Genomic DNA, 22515 nt, shown 5'->3' with positions numbered 1-22515 from the left:
TGTCATGTCATAATTATGATTGTCTAATGACAGTTTTATGGCGCCATTGTCAAATTAAGTGTTACTAAATACCATAACTAGCAATGAATGAAACAACTGGAACAGTAACTGAAGAAATAATTAGCACGGAACATGAATTTTGATTGTTATGTACATCTTTAGTGCTGCAATGCATGTTAGGAGGCATGTTGGATGACAACAGTGTTGACAGCAGGTGGCAGCAGAGGTTGATTGTCTCCCCCAAGGGAGCAGTGATGGCCAAGTGAAGCTTCTTGAAGCAACAAAGCTTTGCAGCCAATTGGTTCAAAGCCTCATAGTGGTTCATTTGGTCTTATGCCAATCTTATGATGCCGCTGTCAAATAAAGTGTTATCCATTAATATCTTTTGGTGTAAATATCCCATTATACAGTGAGGACAGCGGCGGCTTATAGTTCAGTGCAGCTTATCTATAAACAAATGCCGTTTTCGTGTCAAGTTTGATGGGTGCCCTTATAGTCAGGTGTGCCTTATAGTCTATAGTTTTTTTTTTTGTTTGGCTTTTTTTTAATTTTCTTGTATCTGTTTGAAGTGAAAATTACCCCACAAAAAGCAGAGAGGCAAATGGAACACTATCAGAATCAAGAATGAGGGCATTTTCAAACAATTTAAGATTATGTACCCCAGTAGGTGCTGCCGTTTCTGTCAGTAAAAGTGTCACTTGGCTTTGTTTACATTGACAGGGTACACTTTGCCCATTTTTTGCTTCAGTATTCAAATCTTGCAACGTTTTCTGTCTAAAATGGTATCCCTGATATGTGTGTGTGTGTGTGTGGGGGGGGGGCACTATGTTTAGGACTGGGGTTTACCACAGATGCCAGTAAGTTCCCCCCCTGCCTGTCACATTCCGTCAATGCTTTTTACGGGTGAAATGTGGACACTCGCCAGCTTTGGTTTGTTTCAAATGCCTGGGTTCCAGAGCCAGCATATGCACACGAGTGCTGTTCAGTTATTGGCATTAGTTTTTTTTTTTTTTTTTGGTCAATAAATAATTACATACAAAAAACAATAATTATAGCATTGCGAGACTAGCATGGATGTCATGTCATACACGGGAATTAAAGGGGGGGCTGGGGGCATAGCCCCCCCGGTGGACGAAAATATAATTGCATGTAATTGTTTTTTTCCTTTATATGAATTTAAAACTAAGACCTTGCCGGTAAAATGTTGTCTATAGAAGTTGTAAAGCAATAAAACCACCAACAAAAATGAATGAAATGAAAAGAAAAAAAAAAAAATTTTTTATAATGGGTCAAAAATTAATTTTCGAACAGATCATGTGACTAAAAGACTAGAGCACCTTATAGACGGTCATTTGCTTTGCTTAGCCAAACAAACTTAAGCTTTAAAAAGCGACAACAACCAACGATTGAAGATGTTGACCATGAAACGTGGGAGAGCACTGGCAAAATGGTGAGCGAAGCTTCAGTTTGTCCCACTAAAGATGCTAATTGTACAACAGAGCTACGACCTGGCATACCATATTCAATGGACGACGTCCTTGGTCAAAAGCATAGTTGTCCTAAGCAGCCTGACTTAGAATTACCCTAAAAAATTATGGGGAACAAAAAACGCTCATTTTTAATGTAGGATTATAAATATTCCTGGCTGGAATATTCAGTCAAAATGGATGCAGTCTCCTGTTTTGCCTGCTGCTATTTTCAAACTCATCGCGTTAAGGATTTGTTTCACAAGGGTGTGAGTGACTGGAAAAACTTGGCATTAAAATGGATTTAATTATCAGACCAAAAATCTGCAAAAATCAACGTCTACTTCCCCGCAGAAAAACGCACGAACTCACACACGCACGCAAACCCACATAGCTGAGGTGCCTGTATTTATGAGCATGCGTTAAGCTACTAATCGAGCGTCTATCTTCCAAGTTAATTTTATTGCTGACACCGCGTTTCGGGGTCTTTAACATGTTTTTCCCATTCCTGCCACAAAAGTCAAACTCCGCCTATGATGGAAGTAACAACACACTGAACACACTACATATTTTGTTTCATTCTATTTCTATTTATTAGTTTTATTCATATAAAACATGCATTCTAAATAAATGGAGAAAAGAGAACATTCCCACAGGTTTTGATGCAAATTTCAAAAAACATGCCCGTACTCAGCTGGGATAGGCTCCAGCACCTCCGCGACCCTTGTGAGGAAAAAGCGGCATGGAAAATGAATGAATGAATGAAAATACTGCATTGCGTAATTATCCGGATTTAGAATATCTAGATATAATCTCAATATAAAAAAAATTTAACCAATTTGCCACAGCAGAATTTGTGATAGAGCTCCTGAATTAGATCTTATTATGTTCTTATGTGTGTGTAATGAAGGTTCCAGTGTACACGCCAGCATTCTGCTCTCTGTAATTAGGATTTCCAAAGACACAGAGCATCATGTGGTAATTGTCCAAAGCCTGGCTGCTTGGCTGACAACATACATGTTTTATGATACTGGCAGGTAAGAATCTGACTGAAAACAGCTCAATGTCTGACACTTTCAAGGACACGCCATAACGTAAGCATGTGTTTCATTAGCAGTGGATGCGGTCAGAGCAACGGAGTCACTACTCACCGCCCACCAACCAAAGTCGTGGAAACTGTTTAGGAAAGATCCTGAAACCTTCCAAAACCAAAGGCGGCTCAGAGTCCTGTAGTTGTGAGTGTTGTACGTTGGTATGTGTACACCCACCAGATCACTAATGAGCCTCCGTGAGTGGAATGGCAGTTCGCTCACACAGCGGATCAATCTTTTCCCACACGCTGTAAATCACACACACCTAACGTAGGGACCACAGAGATGGATGGTCTCCGGGGGCTAATTCCCTACAGCTTCTGCTATTCTTTGGGGGCCCACCAGTATCCAGGCCAGTAGAGATGGAAACCCCTTTAAACATACTACACAGGTGGTCCACCTTGGTGGGCAAAAATTACCAGGCCAAGAATAGACAGATTTTAGTCACTATATCTAGTTACAGTTCCTTCCTATGAACCTAGGTGAGTGTTAACATAGATGGGGGATTGCTTGGTGTATATTCAAGCACTAACCAGAATTGATGGTCACTAGAAATCGATCTGGATTACTAGGTATATCGATTGGTTAAGCAATGACCGAATTGAATCGATTCAAATGCAAACAACTGATCAACATCAGCATCTTTTAGATACGATATTTTAATTAATTTATTTATTATTTTTTTTAATTTAAATGTCAGGAATATTTCAGCAACAAAATTGATGAAAAGGTCATGATTTCTTCATATACCGTTTTAGGTAAATACTAACTGATTGTTTTGGGTACATGATATTTTATCAAATAGACCAAAGGCACTGGAGTTGAATCGTGGCCAGCTTTGTAATATCAACAAATATCATTGTTATCCAAAGAATACAGTATCGTCATGAATTTGGTGATTTTGTATGTCCCTAATAGTTGCATTATGATTTTTACTTCTATTTAATCAGAATTCCATAATATTAAGGCTTATTATTAAGGCTTCACATTCGCAGCTCAGCCGTCAACGCGTACAGCGCACTCTGAGCTCCTGAAACACTCTCTTATCTTAACCAATAAGCGCTCAGGGCCCGCAAGCTCGACTCCCAGTATGGCTTCAAAGAATCTGAAACCTGGAGACTTGGATGAAATAAAATCCTTCATACAGAAGTTGGAAGTGACCTTGACTGGCTTGATTCAAAACCAGAATCAAGAAATCGTCAGAGAGCTCCAGTTACTTCGCGCTGAAAACGAGAAACTCAAGCAGGCGGTCGAGGAGAGAGATGTTCGCATCAAGAGGCTGGAAATTTTGGCTGACAATCTCGACCAGTGCCGACGCGCAGATGAGCTCATCATTTCTGGATTACAACTGACGCCTAGCCCAGGGGACACAGTGGTGCCTGGCAATTGCTAAGCTGAAAGAGTATGAAATAAACATGGAACCGCTGGACATCCGTCGCTGCTTTCTGCTCCCATCTGGGGGGAGAGGACCGGCGACGGTGCTCATGAAGCTGGCAGACCACAAGACCAAGACTGCCCTGCTTAACCAGCGCCATCACCTAAAAGGGTTGAAGATTTTTTTGAATGACAACTTGACTCGCCGAAATGCCGAAATTGCAAGAAAAGCACGTCAACTCAAGAAAGCAGGGAAAACAGCCAAAACCTGGGTCTCGGATTGCAGGTTCCTTGTCCAGATGCAAGATATGAAGATAACAGCTATCATGAGTCTTGACTAGCTAACTATAATAGCTGGATAGCTGTAAACACCACACAGCGGACCAGTATAACAACTCGTGGATGTGGACGGTAAGCTGAAACCTATCAACGGCAGGAGTCTCTACAAGAATCTCGAACACACTAAGGATTATCTACTAAAGATAACAAAGGCTGTGACTTTAATTTGCACGGACATAACATGACACGAATGGATCGGGCTTCTAAGGGGAGAGTGGGTGTTGCAAATATGATTGACAATCTCCTTGAATGTATTACAATTGAGCTCCTAATGCCCAGTTGTAAAAACATAATTATCTGCTGTGTCTACCGAGTTCCTGATTCAAATGTCTAGTATATGGAAAAGATACCGTATAGAACGAATAATAAGCATGTTTTCGTTGGGGAGACATTAATCTTGGGATAAAATATGTACAACATGTTGTTTGATTTTATACATACATGTCTGATGAAACTGTTACAGTGACCTTTGTGTGCGCCAATTGTTGCCGCTACTCACACCAGCTGTGATAACACATAATCACTTTTGCCACACACATAGCCATAACAAAATGTTCCACAGCAAACAGATGCAAATATATGTTAGGGACATGACTAAGACTGGACGCTAACTTACTAAACTCAGATTGTTGATTGTGTTATTGTACAGTTTTGATGTATGTTCCATGCCTGAATGTGCGTCTTTAGTTGTATGGGGGACGGGAAACTGATAAGCATATGCTTCATCTCGTTCGCCTTTGTCTTCTTCGGTTCCCTCGGGCAAATCATATCACATTTTGTAATTGTCAATGATACCGATGATGATGACAATAAAATTCCATTCCATTGCCGAGAAAGAAAAATGTTTTTGATTCCAAGGTATATTACATTGCAAAGAAATAAAAGTTTCCAGTTTAATGGCAAACATTGAGCATTCTAACATCAAAATTGATACATCTGATTCAATTTAGGTGTTGTAAAGAACATTTCTTTTGTTGTTTTGACTGTGCCAACATAGCATTACGTTTCCAGAACACGGTGACTTCTACGTCGCTTGACCACTACATAAAATACACTGCTCAAAACAAAGAAGGGAAGACTAAAGTAACACATTGTCGATACGAATGAATATTAAACACTCTGTTCTTACCATAGTTGAATGTGCTGACAAAAAAAAAAAAAAAAATCACACCAAAAATTATCAATGAAATTCTTAGTATCAATCCATGGAGGTCTGGATTTGGAGTTTTACTCAAAATGAAAGTTGAAAAACACACTACAAGTTGATCCAACTTTAATGTAATGTCCTTTAAACAAGTCAAAATGAGCCTCAGTGGTGTATGTGGCCTCTATGTGCCTGTATGACCTCTCTACAATGCCTGGGCATGCCTCTAATAAGATGACGGAGGGTGTCCTGGGGGATCTCCTCTCAGATCTAGACCAGGGCATCACTAAGCTCCTGGACAGTCTGAGGAGCAACTTGGTGGCGCCAGATGGACCTAAACATAATGTCCCAGAGGTGTTCTATTGTGTTTAGGTCAGGTGAAAGGGGCCAGTCAATGTTATCAGTTCCTTCTTCTTCCAGGAACTGCTTGCATACTCCAGACACGAGGTTAGGCATTGCCGTAATGAGAAGAACCCAGGTACCATAGCACAAGCATAGGTTATGACAATAGGTCCAAGGATTTAATCTATATACCTATTAGCAATCAGGGTGCCATTACCTAACCTGTACAGATTTGTGTGTCCTTCCAGGGATATGTCTACCCTGACGATCACTGACTCACCACCACGCCAGTCATGCTGAATGATGTTGCAGGCAGCATTACATTTTCCACGGCATCTCTGGACCCCTTCACGTCTGTCGCATGTGTTCAGGTTGAACCTGCTTTCAGTTGTGAAGAGCACAGAGCCAGTGGCGTAATTGCAAATTCTGTTGGTCTATGGCAAATGCCAATGGAGCTCTACTGTGCTGGGCAGTGAGCACGGGCCTCACTCCAGGATGTCGGACCCTCAGGCCATCCTCATGGAGCCAGTTTCTGATTCAGTCAGAAACATTCACACCAGTGGCCTGCTGGAGGTCATTTTGTTGGGCTCCGGCAGTGCTCATGCTGTTCCGCCTTGAACAAAGGAGCGGATACTGATCCTCCCAAGGGTTTAAGGACCTTCTAAGGCCCTGTCCAGCTCTCCTGGAGTAACTACCTGTCTCCTGGATTCTCCTACAGGCCTCCATGAAACTGCTCCTCAGATTGTCCTAGAGCTCAGTGATGCCCTTGTCCAGATATGGGAAGAGCTCCCTGAGAACATCCACCGCCTCATCAGGAGCATGCCCAATTGTTGTAGGGAGGTCCTACAGGTACGAGGAGGCCACGCACACCACTGAGTCTCATTTTGACTTGTTTAAAGGACATTACATCAAAGTTGGATTAGCCTGTAGTGTTTTTTTCCAATACCTCAATGGGTTGATACATTTGATTTCATTGATAATTTTTGTGTGACTTTGTTGTCAGCACATTCAACGATGGAAAGAACAAAGAATTTAATAAAATATTTCATTCATTCAAATCTGCAATATGTTACATTAGTGTTCCCTTTATTTTTTTAAGCAGTAAGGAAATTACAACCAAGGATCTCCCTGCCCACCGAAAATGTAATGCAGGACAGTAGTGTGCAGTTTTGAGAGGAATAACATCATGTTATGGGAAGTTAGGCAATATCTATGTAGATCTCCACTCTGACACAACACCTTTGTGTGGCTTGAATATATACAACAGGACGTTGGCATTAAAACAGGAGGAGAATCGATATATATGCAAATGTAATGTATGTATGTATGTATGTAATGTAATCAATGTAAATAGAACAATTACATTGATGAAGGAGGTGTCGAATGTCCATCCTTAGTAACATGCTCTCGATGGAACCCAAGTGGTGGTCAACACAAAAGAGGAAGTGACGCCTGCTGCACGCCAACAACGCCCGCTACAACCCTCCCCCCGTCCGTCTCTCTCACACACACAACACTCATTTCCACCGTTGTCTGGCTCACCCCATCCACCCTCAAGGCCAGATGCACCGTGGGGTAGGGCCGAGTGGCGAGCCTGACGGTGACATGTTTATGGCGGCTGTGAGCAGCAGGGGACACTAGCAGGAGTGGTGGCACAGGCGATTCATTATGATGTGGCCTCTCAGAAAGGAAATGAAACAGAGTAGTGGAGCTCAATGTGTCGCGCAACATATGAAGGGTTTCAAACGATTTGTCAAAAAAATATTCACAGTATGTACACCAACTCCGCAAACACACAGAGATGTTTGTCATTTTCAGACAAACATTTTTTGCCCAACTAAATGCGACGTCTACCAGCAATGTCTATAGTTACTTTCAAACCATTTTGCTCAAAGGCACACACTTCCATTACCACTTTGGCAACGATAATCTTTAATTTTTTCTTAAGATATGGACTGTACATTCTGCACGTTTTTTAGCTGTTCTTTTTATCCTTTTACACAATAATATTAACTCATTAACTGCCAGACCCTCCTAATTCAAATGGATTGGACGTCTATTGCGGTCAGTGGAAGTCAATAAGTAAAATAGTATTGCTAGTAGCCTACATTGTTACCTTAAATAAAATGGTGTTTCAATCAAAAGTTTAAAAAAAAGATTCACAGCCTACTAATTGTCATCTACATAAGATAAAAAAAAGTTTACAAAAAACGATGAGTGTTAACACTTTCATTATACCTTGACAGGTTGCTTATGTGTGACAATTCTGCTATTTTGGTGAGCAACAGATTGCGAATTAACACCACAGTTATCATAACCATTTAACTATTTGGCTGACATTGACGGAGAAAGATTAACTAGAGTTGCTGTACTTCGAAAACAAGCCGTTTTTACATTGACCACACAATTATTTTGATGTATTACCAATTATAATATTGAAGCTAAGGAAACATATCAACAACCGTCCTATTGTTCTATCAGCTTTAATGTTCTTTAACAAATTAACTCATTGGCTGCCATTAACAGGGATAAACGTCTAATCCATTTTGACTGGGAGAGTCACCGTCATCCCTCCCAGTCAAAATGGATTGGACCTCTATCATTGTCAAGGGCACTGAAACACGATCATTCAATGCCAGCCATTGTTCTATCAGTTTTAATGTTCTTTCATAAAATAACTGACCACACAATTATTTTGATGTATTTGTTAGGGTCCGCGAACGCGGAAACAAGGTTGTACCTCACAACAGACAACAAACGACTGAAGGAAGCGTACATGAGTTTATTAAATACAAAACAAAAAAACACGCATTCGCGGCAAAAAGGGGAAATAACAAAACGGGTCCGTGACAGGAGGTCGACGGGGATCAATACACAAACGCGAGGGTAAACCAAGGTGCTAGGCAGAGCCAATAAAACAACTAAAATACACTCACATACCTGCACAAGGTAGAGGCATACAAAACTAAAGTGACTGGCGACTAAAACCCCCGTAGGGTGCGAAATTACCAAAGTAGCAAGTTACTCGAAATGCAAGGATGTCAAATGGCGACCAGCAAGAATAAATATCTCGGCGTCCTTCCAGTGGATTGCCTGCGTCTTTATACTGTTGTTGATGAGCTGCAGGTGTGACGTCGGGAACGCCCCCACAGTCGGCTCTGCAACAACACAAAATCTGACCAGGAGCAGAACGTGACAGTACCCCCCCCTCAAAGGGAGCCCCTTGGCGACCCACCTGGCTTCCCCGGACAGCGTGTGTGAAAGTCTCGGATGACAGATGGATCCAGGATCCAGGAGCGGGGGATCCATTGGCGTTCCTCAGGACCGTAACCCTCCCAGTCGACCAGATATTGAACCCCCCTGCCCCTCTTCCTGGAGTCTAAAATGGACCGAACCGTGTAAACCGGGTCACCATCGAGCAGACGCGGAGGCGGAGGAGGAGGTTCCGGAGGGCAAAGCGGGCTGGTGGAGACAGGCTTCAGCAAGGAGACGTGGAAAACTGGATGGATCCTGAGGGATGGAGGCAGCGCGAGTCTTACAGCTACCGGGTTGACGACCTTATCAACCTTATAAGGTCCAATGAAGCGGGGACCCAGCTTCTTCGAGACCCCAGCAATGTTCAAGTCCTTGGTAGAAAGCCAGACCTCCTGGCCTGGTCGATACTCAGGGGCCGGTCTCCGGTGACGATCCGCCAACTGCTGGTTGCGCACTGCCGTCCTCGAAAGCGCTGCACGGGCGTCCCGCCAGACTCTATGAGCTCGTCGTAGGTGGTGCTGTACCGAGGGTATGGAGATGCTCGATTCCTGGGTAGGGAACACAGGGGGCTGGTAGCCGTAAGCGGTCTTGAAGGGCGACATACCTGTGGCTGTGCAGACCAGCGTATTGTGAGCGTACTCCACCCAAGGGATATGGGTGGACCAGGAAGATGGGTGCTGGTGGCAGACGCACCGAAGAGCAGCAGCAAGGTCTTGGTTGGCCCGCTCTGTCTGGCCATTGGTCTGCGGGTGGTACCCAGACGACAAGCTAGCTGTAGCTCCCATGGCTTTGCAGAAGGCTTTCCACACTCTCGACACAAACTGGGGACCCCTGTCAGACACTAGGTCCGTGGGCAGGCCATGGATGCGAAAAACATGATTCACCAGTAGGTTTGCAGTCTCTAGCGACGAAGGCAGCTTGGGCAGAGGAATGAAGTGTGCCATCTTGGAGAATCTATCAACGACGGTCAGCACCACAGTCTTTCCCTTGGACACCGGAAGACCAGACACGAAGTCCAAGGCTATGTGAGACCATGGACGGGGTGGAATTGGAAGTGGGCGCAGGAGGCCAGAGGGAGCATGATGGGACTGCTTGTTGCGGGCACACACCGAGCAGGCAAGAACAAACGCCCGGATGTCCTTGTTCATCCCAGGCCACCAGAACTTCTGGGAAACTAGGAACCGCGTCCGGGAGACCCCTGGGTGGCAGGCGACTTTAGAGGCATGTCCCCACTCTAGTACCTCAGACCTGTGCTCTTGAGAAACAAACAGTTTGTCCCTGGGGCATCCGACCGGTACGTTCCCGTCTTGCAACGAGCGGGCAACCTTCCTCTCCACTTCCCACCGAAGTGCTCCCACCACACGTACAGCAGGCACAATAGGCTCCGGAACAGTCTCGTGGTGGACTGGGCTGAAGATCCTTGATAAAGCATCTGGTTTGGTGTTGCGGGACCCAGGGCGGTAAGTGATGGAAAAGTTGAAACGGGTAAGGAACAGGGCCCAGCGTGCTTGACGGGAATTCAGACGTCGGGCTGCTCTGATATACGACAGGTTTTTGTGGTCCGTGAAGATTTCGAAGGGCACAGACGTCCCCTCCAACCAGTGCCTCCACTCGTGTAGTGCCAGAACGATGGCCAGCAGCTCTTTGTTACCGACATCATAGTTACGTTCGGCGGGACTGAGGCGACGTGAAAAGAAGGCACAGGGGTGAACCCTCTGGTCGACTGGGGAACGCTGTGACAGGATCGCCCCCACTCCCGTATCCGAGGCATCCACCTCTACAACAAATGGCAAATCGGTGTTAGGGTGAGTGAGGACAGGAGCACGAGTAAACGAACTTTTAAGTGCTACGAAAGCAGCCTCAGCCTCTGGGGTCCATTTAAATGGAACTTTTATAGATGTAAGCCTCGTCAAAGGTTCCACCTTCTGACTGTAGTTTCGAATGAAGCGCCTATAGAAGTTAGCAAACCCGAGGAACCTTTGCAAGTGCTTTCTTGATGTCGGAGAAGGCCACTCGACCACAGCCTGTATCTTCGCTGGATCTGCTCTCAACTGGCCCTTCTCCACAACGAACCCCAGAAACTGGACCGACTGGGAATGGAACTTGCATTTCTCTGCTTTGACATATAACCGGTTTTCGAGTAACCGTTGTAAGACCAAACGTACGTGCTGCCTGTGCTCATCAAGGTTTCTGGAAAAAATAAGGATGTCGTCGAGATAAATGAAACAAAACCGCCCGATCATGTCTCTGAGAACATCGTTAATCAAGTTCTGGAAAACCGCTGGCGCGTTAGTGAGCCCGAACGGCATAACTAAATACTCAAAGTGGCCGATAGGAGTGTTAAACGCCGTTTTCCACTCGTCCCCTTCCTTTATCCTCACCAAATGGTAAGCCTCGCGTAAATCAAGAGTGGTAAAAACAGAGGCGGATTGCAACGGAGCGAATGCAGAGTCAAGGAGAGGTAGGGGGTATTTATTCTTGACGGTTATGTCGTTTAGACCCCTGTAATCAACGCATGGGCGAAGTGTTTTATCTTTCTTACTTATAAAAAAGAACCCAGCCCCAACTGGAGATTTGGACGGTCGGATAAGCCCAGCTGCGAGGGACGACGTTATGTAGTCGTTCAGGGCCCCCTGCTCCGGTTTAGACACCTGATATAGTCTAGAAGTGGGCAATTTGGCGTTCGGAACCAGATCGATGGAACAATCATAGGGGCGATGTGGAGGAAGTGACTTAGCTAGGGTCTTGCTGAAAACTAACTTGAGGTCATGGTATTCGCAGGGCACCAAGGACAAATCGATCGGTTCCGGCTTAGATGGCACTGACGCTCCAGGGAAAGATGACGCTGCACGTAAGCAATGGGAGTGGCAGTGAACACTCCAATTAACGATCCTAGGGGCCTCCCAGTCAATGTCTGGGTTGTGCTGCTTTAACCATGTTAACCCGAGAACAACTGGAGCAGACTTGGTTGGCATAACAAAAAATGGTCTACGCTCGGCGTGATTACCAGACACAACCAATGCGAGGGCTTCAGTTTCGTGGGTAACTGTGAAAACAAGGTCTCCATTAAGGTCCCGTACCTCCCGGGGCTCCTTCAATTTAATTAGGGAGCCACCAAGCGAGTCCACGACCGAATAATCCACAAAGCAGTCATCTGCCCCTGAATCAACTAAGACAGTTACCTTTAAGCTGTGACCGTTCCCCGTAATAATCCCAGGCAGTTGCAGTCTGGTGTTCTTGAGCTGTCTTGCGGCTTTAGCGGCCGTAGACGGGTACTCACATGGCCGCGGTGGGGTGCCTCTTGAGGGGGACTTCCCCGCTGCGAGCCCGCTGTTTGAAGTAGGTCCGCCCCTGCAGGCTGCACGAGGGTTTGATGGACAAGAGGCGACGCGATGGCCAGGCTCACCGCAGTAAAGGCACAGCTGCGCCGCCATGCGTCGTTCACGCTCCCTTGTGTTGAGCCGCTTCCCGCCGAGCTGCATGGGCGCCTCTCCTGTTGTAGACTGCCCACCGAGACCAGGCGAGGGAGGAGAAGCCGGATTGAAGACACTCGTGCTCGCCGCTGGATCGGCTCTCTCGATGACGGCCCTCGGATCAGCTCTCTCAATGACGGCCCTCGTCGACCGGTTACGCCATTCCACGCCTCTTTCACGCTCCCGTTCGAGAAGCCGATTGTCCAAACGCACCGCCAGACCTATAAGATCCTCCAAATCAAGTGCTTCGTCACGGGCGGCTAGTTCGTCTTTTACTAATGGGCGTAGCCCCCTCCGAAATATACAGCGTAATGCCGCGTCATCAAAGCCGCTCTCCGCTGCCAAAATGCGGAAGGAGACGGAGTAGTCCGCTACAGACTGTTTGCCCTGAGTCAAGTCGAGCAAGCGACTACCTGCCTCCTTACCCCGAATAGGGTGATCAAAAACTCTCCTCATTTCCTCGAGAAAATCCGGAAATGAGTCGTGTATCACTGGGTATTGATTGCTGATCGCCATCGACCATGCGGCCGCTTTACCGGTGAGGAGGCTCATGACGAACGCAACCCTGGACCTATCGGAGGAATACGTGAGGGGCTGTTGGTCAAAAACTAACGAACACAGATGCAAAAACTGCCCACACAAGCCGGGTTCCCCCCCATAGCGTGGTGGGTGCGGAATGTTAGGCTCACGCGACGGAGAGGAAGCCGGAGCCGGCGGAGAGGCGAGGGGAACGTGGACGGATGCCGTAACCGCCGGTGAGACGGGGCGGTGAGCGCAAACCCGGTCTACACGTGCCTCGAGAAAGCGCAGGTTAACGGTAAGAGCGTTTATCGCTGACCTGATCTCATGGAGAACGCGATCGTGCGGGTCTACAAGCTGCCTCGAGTCTGAGGACGCCGGGGCTTGGGACTCGCTGTCTACGGGGTCCATTCTTGTGGCCGAGATATTCTGTTAGGGTCCGCGAACGCGGAAACAAGGTTGGACCTCACAACAGACAACAAACGACTGAAGGAAGCGTACATGAGTTTATTAAATACAAAACAAAAAAACACGCATTCGCGGCAAAAAGGGGAAATAACAAAACGGGTCCGTGACAGGAGGTCGACGGGGATCAATACACAAACGCGAGGGTAAACCAAGGTGCTAGGCAGAGCCAATAAAACAACTAAAATACACTCACATACCTGCACAAGGTAGAGGCATACAAAACTAAAGTGACTGGCGACTAAAACCCCCGGAGGGTGCGAAATTACCAAAGTAGCAAGTTACTCGAAATGCAAGGATGTCAAATGGCGACCAGCAAGAATAAATATCTCGGCGTCCTTCCAGTGGATCGCCTGCGTCTTTATACTGTTGTTGATGAGCTGCAGGTGTGACGTCGGGAACGCCCCCACAGTCGGCTCTGCAACAACACAAAATCTGACCAGGAGCAGAACGTGACAGTATTACCAATTATAACATTGAAACTATGGAAACATATCAACAACCGTCCTATTGTTCTATCAGCTTTAATGTTCTTTAATAAATTAACTCATTGCCTGCCATTGATGGGGATAAACGTCTAATCCATTTTGACTGGGAGAGTCACTGCTATCCCTCCCAGTCAAAATAGATTGGATTTCTATCATTGTCAAGGGCACTGAAACACAATCATTCAATGTCAGCCATCGCAATGTAAATGGCTATTGCTGTCAATGTCGGTAAATTAGTTAATGTATGTGAATAATAGCATGAGTCACTGTTGTTAATGACCATTAGTACGTCTTGACATGAGCTGGGCAATATTACGAATTGATGCCATAAGCATATGCAAAATACGACGAAATATCTTTTGGAGAAATATATTCATTTTCTTCGTAAATATTTCTAACAGACGGCATCTCACCTTGTGACATGTCAAGTTCACACGCACGCATCATTCTCGTTTGAAGTAACCACAGACAATGGATACAAGACACTTCATTGAACTGGGCATGCCAGACGCAACTACGTAAATCATCATAATCTCAAGATTCTTTTTCAACTCATTTTCATACTGTTGTTAGAAATTTATTTATTTGTAGGCCTGGGTACAGTGGGGCAGATAAGTATTTAGTCAACCACCAATTGTGCAAGTTCTCCAACTTGAAAAGATTAGAGAGGCCTGTAATTGTCAATATGGGTAAACCTCAACCATGAGAGACAGAATGTGGAAAAAAACATCACATTGTTTAATTTTTAAAGACTTTACTTTCAAATTAGAGTGGAAAATAAGTATTTGGTCACCTACAAACAGGCAAGATTTTTGGCTGTCAAAGAGGTCTAACTTCTTCTAACGAGGGCTAATGAGGCTCCACTCATTACCTGTATTAATGGCACCTGTTTTAACTCATTATCGGTATAAAAGACACCTGTCCACAACCTCAGTCAGTCACACTCCAAACGCCACTATGGCCAAGACCAAAGAGCTGTCGAAGGACACCAGAGACAAAATTGTAGACCTGCACCAGGCTGGGAAGACTGGATCTGCAATAGGTAAAACGCTTTGTGTAAAGAAATCAACTGTGGGAGCAATTATTAGAAAATAGAAGACATACAAGAACACTGATAATCTCCCTCGATCTGGGGCTCCATGCAAAATCTCACCCCGTAGCGTCAAAATGATAACAAGAACGGTGAGCAAAAATCCCAGAACCACACGGAGGAACCCAGTGAATGACCGACAGAGAGCTGGGACCACAGTAACAAAGGCTACTATCAGTAAAACAATGCGCCGCAGGGGACTCAAATTCTACACTGCCAGATCTGTCCCCCTGCTGAAGAAAGTACACGTCCAGGTCCGTCTGCGGTTCGCTAGAGAGCATTTGGATGATCCAGAAGAGGACTGGGAGAATGTGTTATGGTCAGATGAAACCAAAATAGAACTTTTTGGTAGAAACACAGGTTCTCTTGTTTGGAGGAAAAAGAATACTGAATTGCACCATACCCACTGTGAAGCATGGGGGTGGGAACATCATGCTTTGGGGCTGTTTTTCTGCAAAGGGACCAGGACGACTGATCTGTGTAAAGGAAAGAATGAATGGGGCCATGTATCGAGATTTTGAGTAAAAATCTCCTTCCATCAGCAAGGGCATTGAAGATGAGACATGGCTGGGTCTTTCAGCATGACAATGATCCCAAACACACAGCCAGGGCAACAAAGGAGTGGCTTCATAAGAAGCATTTCAAGGTCCTGGAATGGCCTAGCCAGTCTCCAGGTCTCAACCCCATAGAAAATCTGTGGAGGGAGTTGAAAGTCCGTGTTGCCCAACGACAGCTCCAAAACATCATTGCTCCACAGGAGATCTGCATGGAGGAATGGGCCAAAATACCAGCAACAGTGTGTGAAAAGCTTGTGAAGAGTTACAGAAAACGTTTGGCCCTCGTTATTGCCAACAAAGGGTACATAACAAAGCATTGAGATGAACTTTTGGTATTGACCAAACACTTATTTTCCACCATCATTTGCAAATAAATTCTTTAAAAATCAAACAATGTGATTTTCTGTTTTTTTTTTTTCACATTCTGTCTCTCGTGGTTGAGGTTTACCCATGTTGACAAATACAGGCCTCTCCAATATTTTCAAGTGGGAGAACTTGCACAATTAGTGGTTGACTAAGCACGTATTTGCCCCACTGTATAGGGCTATAGCTAGCTTGGTATAATTCCTGAAAATTACAGTAGCATGAGATAAATAGAACGTGTTAATCATATTTGGTGTTTTTGTTCATCTGTAAATATATTTTTTTAAAACTTTGAAAAACAATATATTGCAATGCTTATTGCAATATACCTTTGCCATATTGGATCACATCGTAATACGCTTCAAGCCGCAAACTAACCAACCCTAGTCTTGACGGGCAAGACAGCCTCTTGTCTGACAGCGATTGCGGAGGAACAGGAGCGTTTGTGTCGGGGGATGGGGGATCTAATTAGGCCAACCAGGTGCACAGATCAGGGAACTAGTTAGGGCTTTTCCAAATTTATTACTTCCGCACTTATTGGGGGGTGGGGAGGAGGGCTGCAGGGCGACATCTTCTAAATGAGCCTCCAGTGAGGATTGGCAACAGGCAGATGGATTGTTAGCTGGCTTGGACACTGCAGGCCATCATGACGCCAGACCCCGGCAGCGAGCACACACACACACCCACACACAGGTCGTAACAACACTTACTGTGTGCTTGGAGTCAACTTAGGTCTGGTTTCTTAGCAACAAAGCAAACATTTCAGTGATGTTTTTCCTGCCACACATTACTAACAGACCACTAAGGACATCTTTCAAGCTTAATAACTTGATTTAGGCTCCATGCAGAAAAGTTCCCCGCAAACTCCATTTTCTGGTTCTTGTTATATCAGCTCATTTTTTTTGTGGGTGAAAATGTTCACAAAGTTGGAGCCCGTTAGAATTATGTTCTGCCTTTTTTTGCAGATGTTACAGCTTCCGCTCTTAACATATTGTTTCTGTGGTTGTGGTATTGATTTAGGATTGTGACTGAGTACAAGGGTTACCATGAAAATATGTAGTTTTCAAACGTAAAGTAAAAATGCATGTTGACAAATACTTACATTGACACTACAGGAAATTTTTTTTTTTTTTTTTTTTAAATGTAAACATTTTCAGAATACGTACCACGAATTTGTCCTCATATGATGATTTTAAACTCTTAAAATTTTATTTCAATCTGTAATTGTGCAAATTTTGAAAATATGTAAAGCAACATTAGTGTTTAAAAATGATTATCTTTTAAGAAATGTTTGAAAATTTCTTGCAATACAGCATCTTCTAAAACTTTACCCCCCTTATTTTTCATAATGTAATGACATTAATTGCCAAATTACAATTTATGCTGAATTTTTTCGGGAATTGAATCAAACTTCATGGTGGCAACTTTAATTCTCAGTGAGCTATAAAAATTATTTGTAGACGACCACTTCGTGCTCATAAAAATGCTTTGTAGACGACCACCTCGATTCAAGTACACTACATGGAACAACAGCTAGCCATTTAACCAGAGGTGGGTATCAATACGTTACATGTACTTCGTTACATTTACTTGAGAAACATTTTGAGAAAAACGTCCTTCTAAGAGTAATTTTACCAAGCCATACTTTTTACTTTTAATTGAGTAGATTTGTGAAGAACAAAATTCACATCTTACCCTGCTACTTTGGGTTACATTTTTCCTTTTTATTCTACACATTACTAGTAGATTTATTATTTTTTTTGTTAGCGATGGCAAGAGTAGCTCTACCAATTTTATAATGGGATGTCGCTACAATAATCACATGAGTCCATTATACCAATCAGACACAAGCCTGCCTTTCTATGATCACGCAAGCCTGTTCAATCACGTGTCTTTAAAGCACCGTAACAAATGAAGTATTTGACATACAGCTCTGCCCTCAACATGAATTGAAATCGCGGATTTAAAACTCTCTCCCAGTTTTTATTTGGCACTGACTGACCACGGAAAACCGGAGATATGATCCTTTTAATTTCGTAATAGTAACTATGAAGGAACTATTCACTATTCAAATCATTAACTATATTCTCCACTAGAGGGCAGAGCACTCATGCTCTTTGGACGAATAATACTTCATTAGGTTTTTTTTCTCTCTTTAATTAAATGATTTTTTTTCTTTGACTTAATGTGGTCATGTAATGGGTTATTATACAGTATCATAACAACAGTTCATATAGATATGTTTGTGCTGAGAGAAAAAAAATACAATTGTTTAAAAAAAATCCAGCAAAAATAAGCAGTAACTAAAAAATGTTACTCATTACTTGAGTATTATTTTCACTTTTACTCTTACTTGACTAATATTATTTTGAAGTAACGCTACTCTTACTTGAGTAAAATTTTTGGCTACTCTACCCACCTCTGCATTTAACCTCCAAGAACTTTACATGACTGATATGAATTTGGTCCATTTTGCAGCAACCATAGCTGGGTAGCGCCATCTATTGTCTCTTAGCCTTACCTGGCGTTCCGTTGTTCTGGAAAGAGAATGTCGCTGCTCATTTTCCAGGCGCCTAATTACAAAGGAGAATGTGCTTTATGCAGCAGGCCACCAGATGAGGAGGAAGAGCGGCCAAATCAGGCCCTCTGTCTGTAATTATGCTTCACAGGCACTTGGCACAGAGCGCAAGATTTCGCACTTCTTCGTATGGGCACAGGCAAAGCACACAATGGGGGTTGAGGGAGGGATTAGGGGGGCACAAACTTTTTCCACATCGAGCACACTAATTGCCTCATTATTCCCCAATAAGTCATTTTGGGGGATTTTTCACCCTGCGACTAACACCTTAGACACACGCACAGCACACAATGAGAGAGAAGAGGATATTAAAGCCATTCAAGCAACAAACAAGACCAACAGAGGCACCTGGGTCTTGTCAGCTACAATAACGATCCTGAAATATTAGATCAATGCAACAATTGCAGGAATTGACCATGTTGTGGGACACACATTCTATATAAAATGTTTATCATTTTAAATATTATGTAAGAAAAACAAATGTTCCCACTGTCACAAGAAACAGAAATAAAACAAATAATAACACACCAAAAAGGAAATGTAAAATTTAGTTTAACCATTTTAATTTGAGATGGAGGTTGGGATAAGAGAAAATTATATATATATATATATATATATATTTTTTTTTTAGCGTGTTCCCAATACTTATTTGGTATTTTTTAAACTATTTTCAAGCATTCTTTATTTATTTATTTATTTTTAATTAGATTTAGTATTTTGTATGTTGATTATTTAAATTTTGATGGGTAGGATGTAAAATTTCCTCAAATTCTGGAATGACCCTTATGTAATTTCACACTAGATGAGTGACCGGCACTTTAGACACATTTTACAGTATATAGCAGTGGTGTCGTTAGGCCTATTTTAGGGGGGGGGGGGTCCTGAGATATTCGTAAACCCCTTTAATAATTTGGTGTTGTTTTATTTAAAAAAAATACCAAATAAATAAACAAACAAATAAATAAATATAAATATATATAAATACAAATATATATATATATATATATATATATATATATATATATATATAATGCTGACAAATTTACTATGAAGTTGCCAGAATATTAGTTTGAATCAATAAATATATAACCTGTCATTAATACCTGAAATATGATCATAAATCTATCATTTTCCCCTCAGTTATTAGAGTAAGGTAGAGAGCCCCTTCTGTGCGTCGTTACCCAATCCATTCCACTCGTTCGTATAGAGAACACACACATCACTGAAAATCCAGTCCGCGTTTTCCTTGTGACCTTGCTCATACCGGCACCGTGAGTGTGTGTGTGTGTGTGTGTGTACCTCTGCCGTACACAGAGCAGAGCATGAATAGATGGATGAAGGATGAACATAAGAAGATTTTACAAGAAAGTGAGTATTTATCACTGCTGGTAGTAACAGTTAGTTAACTCCAGCGCCCAGCTAACAGCAGAAAGTCCAATGTAATTAATAAACCAAATGCTCTGTGTTTTGTGGTCAAACGTTACATCCTAGCTCTAAAATAATGCTGCTACTTAGCTGCTGCAAGCTAGTTAGTCTGAAATACATTGTGAAGGTCCTAGAAGAGTTATGTGTGCACTCTTTTTAACACTAACTTTGGGGTGACTTCCTTCTGGCGCATCAGCTGTGTTTCTCGCTTTACGCATAAAGGAGTACAGTGCATGCATAGTGATTATCAAAGACTTGAGTAAATACTTCATCTTGAAGTGTTCGTTATTTATTATGTACCAGGACGGGTGTCCAAAACCTTTTTATTGAGAAACTTAAAGAATATTTCAAAGGTGTCAAAAATGTCTTTGTCACCTGGTCAAATCAGGTGAATCAGGTACTTTTAACGTGTCAGAAATGCCCTCCTGTTAAAAAAATTCTTCCCCCAGAAAATAGAGATTTCAAGCTTTCCAATGATGTATCACACATGCATATAGAACACTTTTGAAATTTGGCCAAATTGGGGGTCTCAGAGAGGAACTTTAAGACACCCGAGTGTTTTCCACCATATATATAAATTATGAGTCTTTGTCAGCTGTTTGTGAAGTTTTGTGATTGTAAGCTACGTTCAGTTACATCCTGTGCAACTCGTGGGGGCCAAGCCCCCCTGTTCTTAAAACCTAGTGACGCCCCTGGTATATAGTTTGTGGATAACTTTCAAAAACGTCTATTTTAAAAATAGTCATAAAGTTATCAACGAGAATAAATAGCTTTATTTTTTCCAGAGCTTCATTCATAACTTTAATGGAATTCTAAAATAATACAGTAGGTAGAGGTTGATGCAGACTGCCTGCCTGTAGTTTCGCTCGGTGCCTCCTGGCTGCTGCTACAATAAAATGTTGATGAGGGTTTTGAAAACACAAAATGTCAACAACTCGTCTTTCTGTCAGACTTAAATAAGTCGTCACGTTCCCTGATTCACACGCCAAAAAACACGGCGTTCGCATCGCGGTATGATGGACCGGAAGTACCAACACCCACCACACTTAGCAACAGGGTTGTCAAGGAGCAGAATCTACATGCTAGCTCGTTAGCCTAGCCACCAATGCTAACCGCGAAACTCGGCCGTCGGCTTTCTCACCGATATGGTTATCCTCGATGTGCAAGATGAGCTCGGCCAGGGAATCGAAGTGCAGCCCGCAGCTGCCGAACCTGCAAGCGTTGGAAAAGAAAGAAGCAGCGGCGATGCCTGTCATGGTCCCTGATGCATTGGAAGCGCGGGGCTGACGGCCGGAACACAGCGGTGGGAACCGCTGTTGTCGTAGGAGCAGTGCGCGCCGCGGTACCTACACCGCCTGGCACTTTTACCGAGCTGTGTCAAACTCGACGTAGACAGGTAATGGTAGCGGAAGTATTGTGACCTGCCCTTCACAACAAAAAATAGGTCTGGAAAGTAGTCTTTTGATAAATCTAACATTGGGTAAAATAGGTTTTAACTTCACCTTTTCTAATACTGCTTGTTGTACATTATGTATTTGAAATGTTTCCTCCGTTTTTTTTAAAAAAATGGTTTTTGTTTAACTTTTTCCCCCCCATTTGTCTTATAAATAAACATTGCACCCATGCCCATTTCTTCAATATTTTATTAAATGTAAAAACTTTTTTATAAAACAGAAAAAATGTTCAGGGCAGATTTTTTTTTTTTTTTTTACTTTGCGTTTTAAGAAAACGGAGTTCAAAAACAAATATGTGAGGGAAAAGGTTTATAGATTCCATTCCCAAATTTTGTTAAAACAGCTGTCAGATCTAGATGACAAAAATTATGATCCCTAGTGGAATGTGTTTGTCACATGACATGAGGTACAAATGTTCTACATGACACGTGTTGTAACACTGGCCTGAGACAAATCGATATATTAAAATCTGTCTTCAATACACATTTTTCATTATTTGTTAAGTATGCCATGTACTTCGAAGAAACAGTGAAAATAACGTTACTGCCACAAGAGAGCAGTGTTGGTCAAGCAATATACCGAATTCATGTTGAAACCAAATATCTCCAGTTTAGATTTTTACCAATACCGTATGGTTGGTGTGTTTAGTCATCTTAAAGGTCCACTTCAGAATGAGGACTCTCCATTATTTAGATTTAGATTTTTAAAAAAAATACATTGCGTACATGCACAGCATTGATAGTGTGAGGCACATCTGCTTTTACAGTTTTAACAGAGTTCAGCCTTCCACTGTGGGGTCTACATGCTCATTTATTTATTGATGTTACTTCTGAAAGATGCTGAAGTTAATCATTATGTTTCAATTTCGACGGTAATTATGGATGAATAATAGACTTATTTCTGTTCACTAAAAATCATAATTTGCGGAACTGTTTACTCATACAGAAGACGAATTTCATTGTTGTTGGCCTTAAGAAATAGGTCAATGTAAAATATTGTCACATTATTGATGATAACACATAGACTTCATAATGGTATTGACGGGACACGGGGCCGATGAATAGGGGGCCTATCTCTGTCAAAGCTGACCAA

The 22515-nt window shown here is 43.0% G+C and overlaps 2 protein-coding genes across 3 annotated transcripts in view; one reads left to right on the top strand and one right to left on the bottom strand.

The window, feature by feature from the left end:
• Positions 1-21362, bottom strand: part of jazf1b (JAZF zinc finger 1b) — a 34490-nt gene extending 13128 nt beyond the window's left edge. Inside the window, exon 1 of the mRNA XM_057833407.1 lies at positions 21111-21362. Within this exon, the coding sequence (XP_057689390.1) occupies positions 21111-21225 (115 nt within the window). The 5' untranslated portion in view covers positions 21226-21362. The remainder of the gene's footprint in view (positions 1-21110) is intronic.
• Positions 21020-22515, top strand: part of creb5b (cAMP responsive element binding protein 5b) — a 143478-nt gene continuing 141982 nt past the window's right edge. For both annotated transcript variants that reach the window (XM_057833406.1, XM_057833405.1), the window contains exon 1: positions 21020-21365. The gene's annotated coding sequence lies outside the window, so the exon portion shown is untranslated. The remainder of the gene's footprint in view (positions 21366-22515) is intronic.

This window comes from Corythoichthys intestinalis, chromosome 4 (genome assembly GCF_030265065.1).
Source record: "Corythoichthys intestinalis isolate RoL2023-P3 chromosome 4, ASM3026506v1, whole genome shotgun sequence".
In the NCBI taxonomy this organism is placed as follows: Eukaryota; Metazoa; Chordata; class Actinopteri; order Syngnathiformes; family Syngnathidae; genus Corythoichthys; species Corythoichthys intestinalis.
The sequence above is the reverse complement of the archived record's forward strand: the minus strand, read 5'-3'. Positions and strand labels throughout refer to the sequence as shown.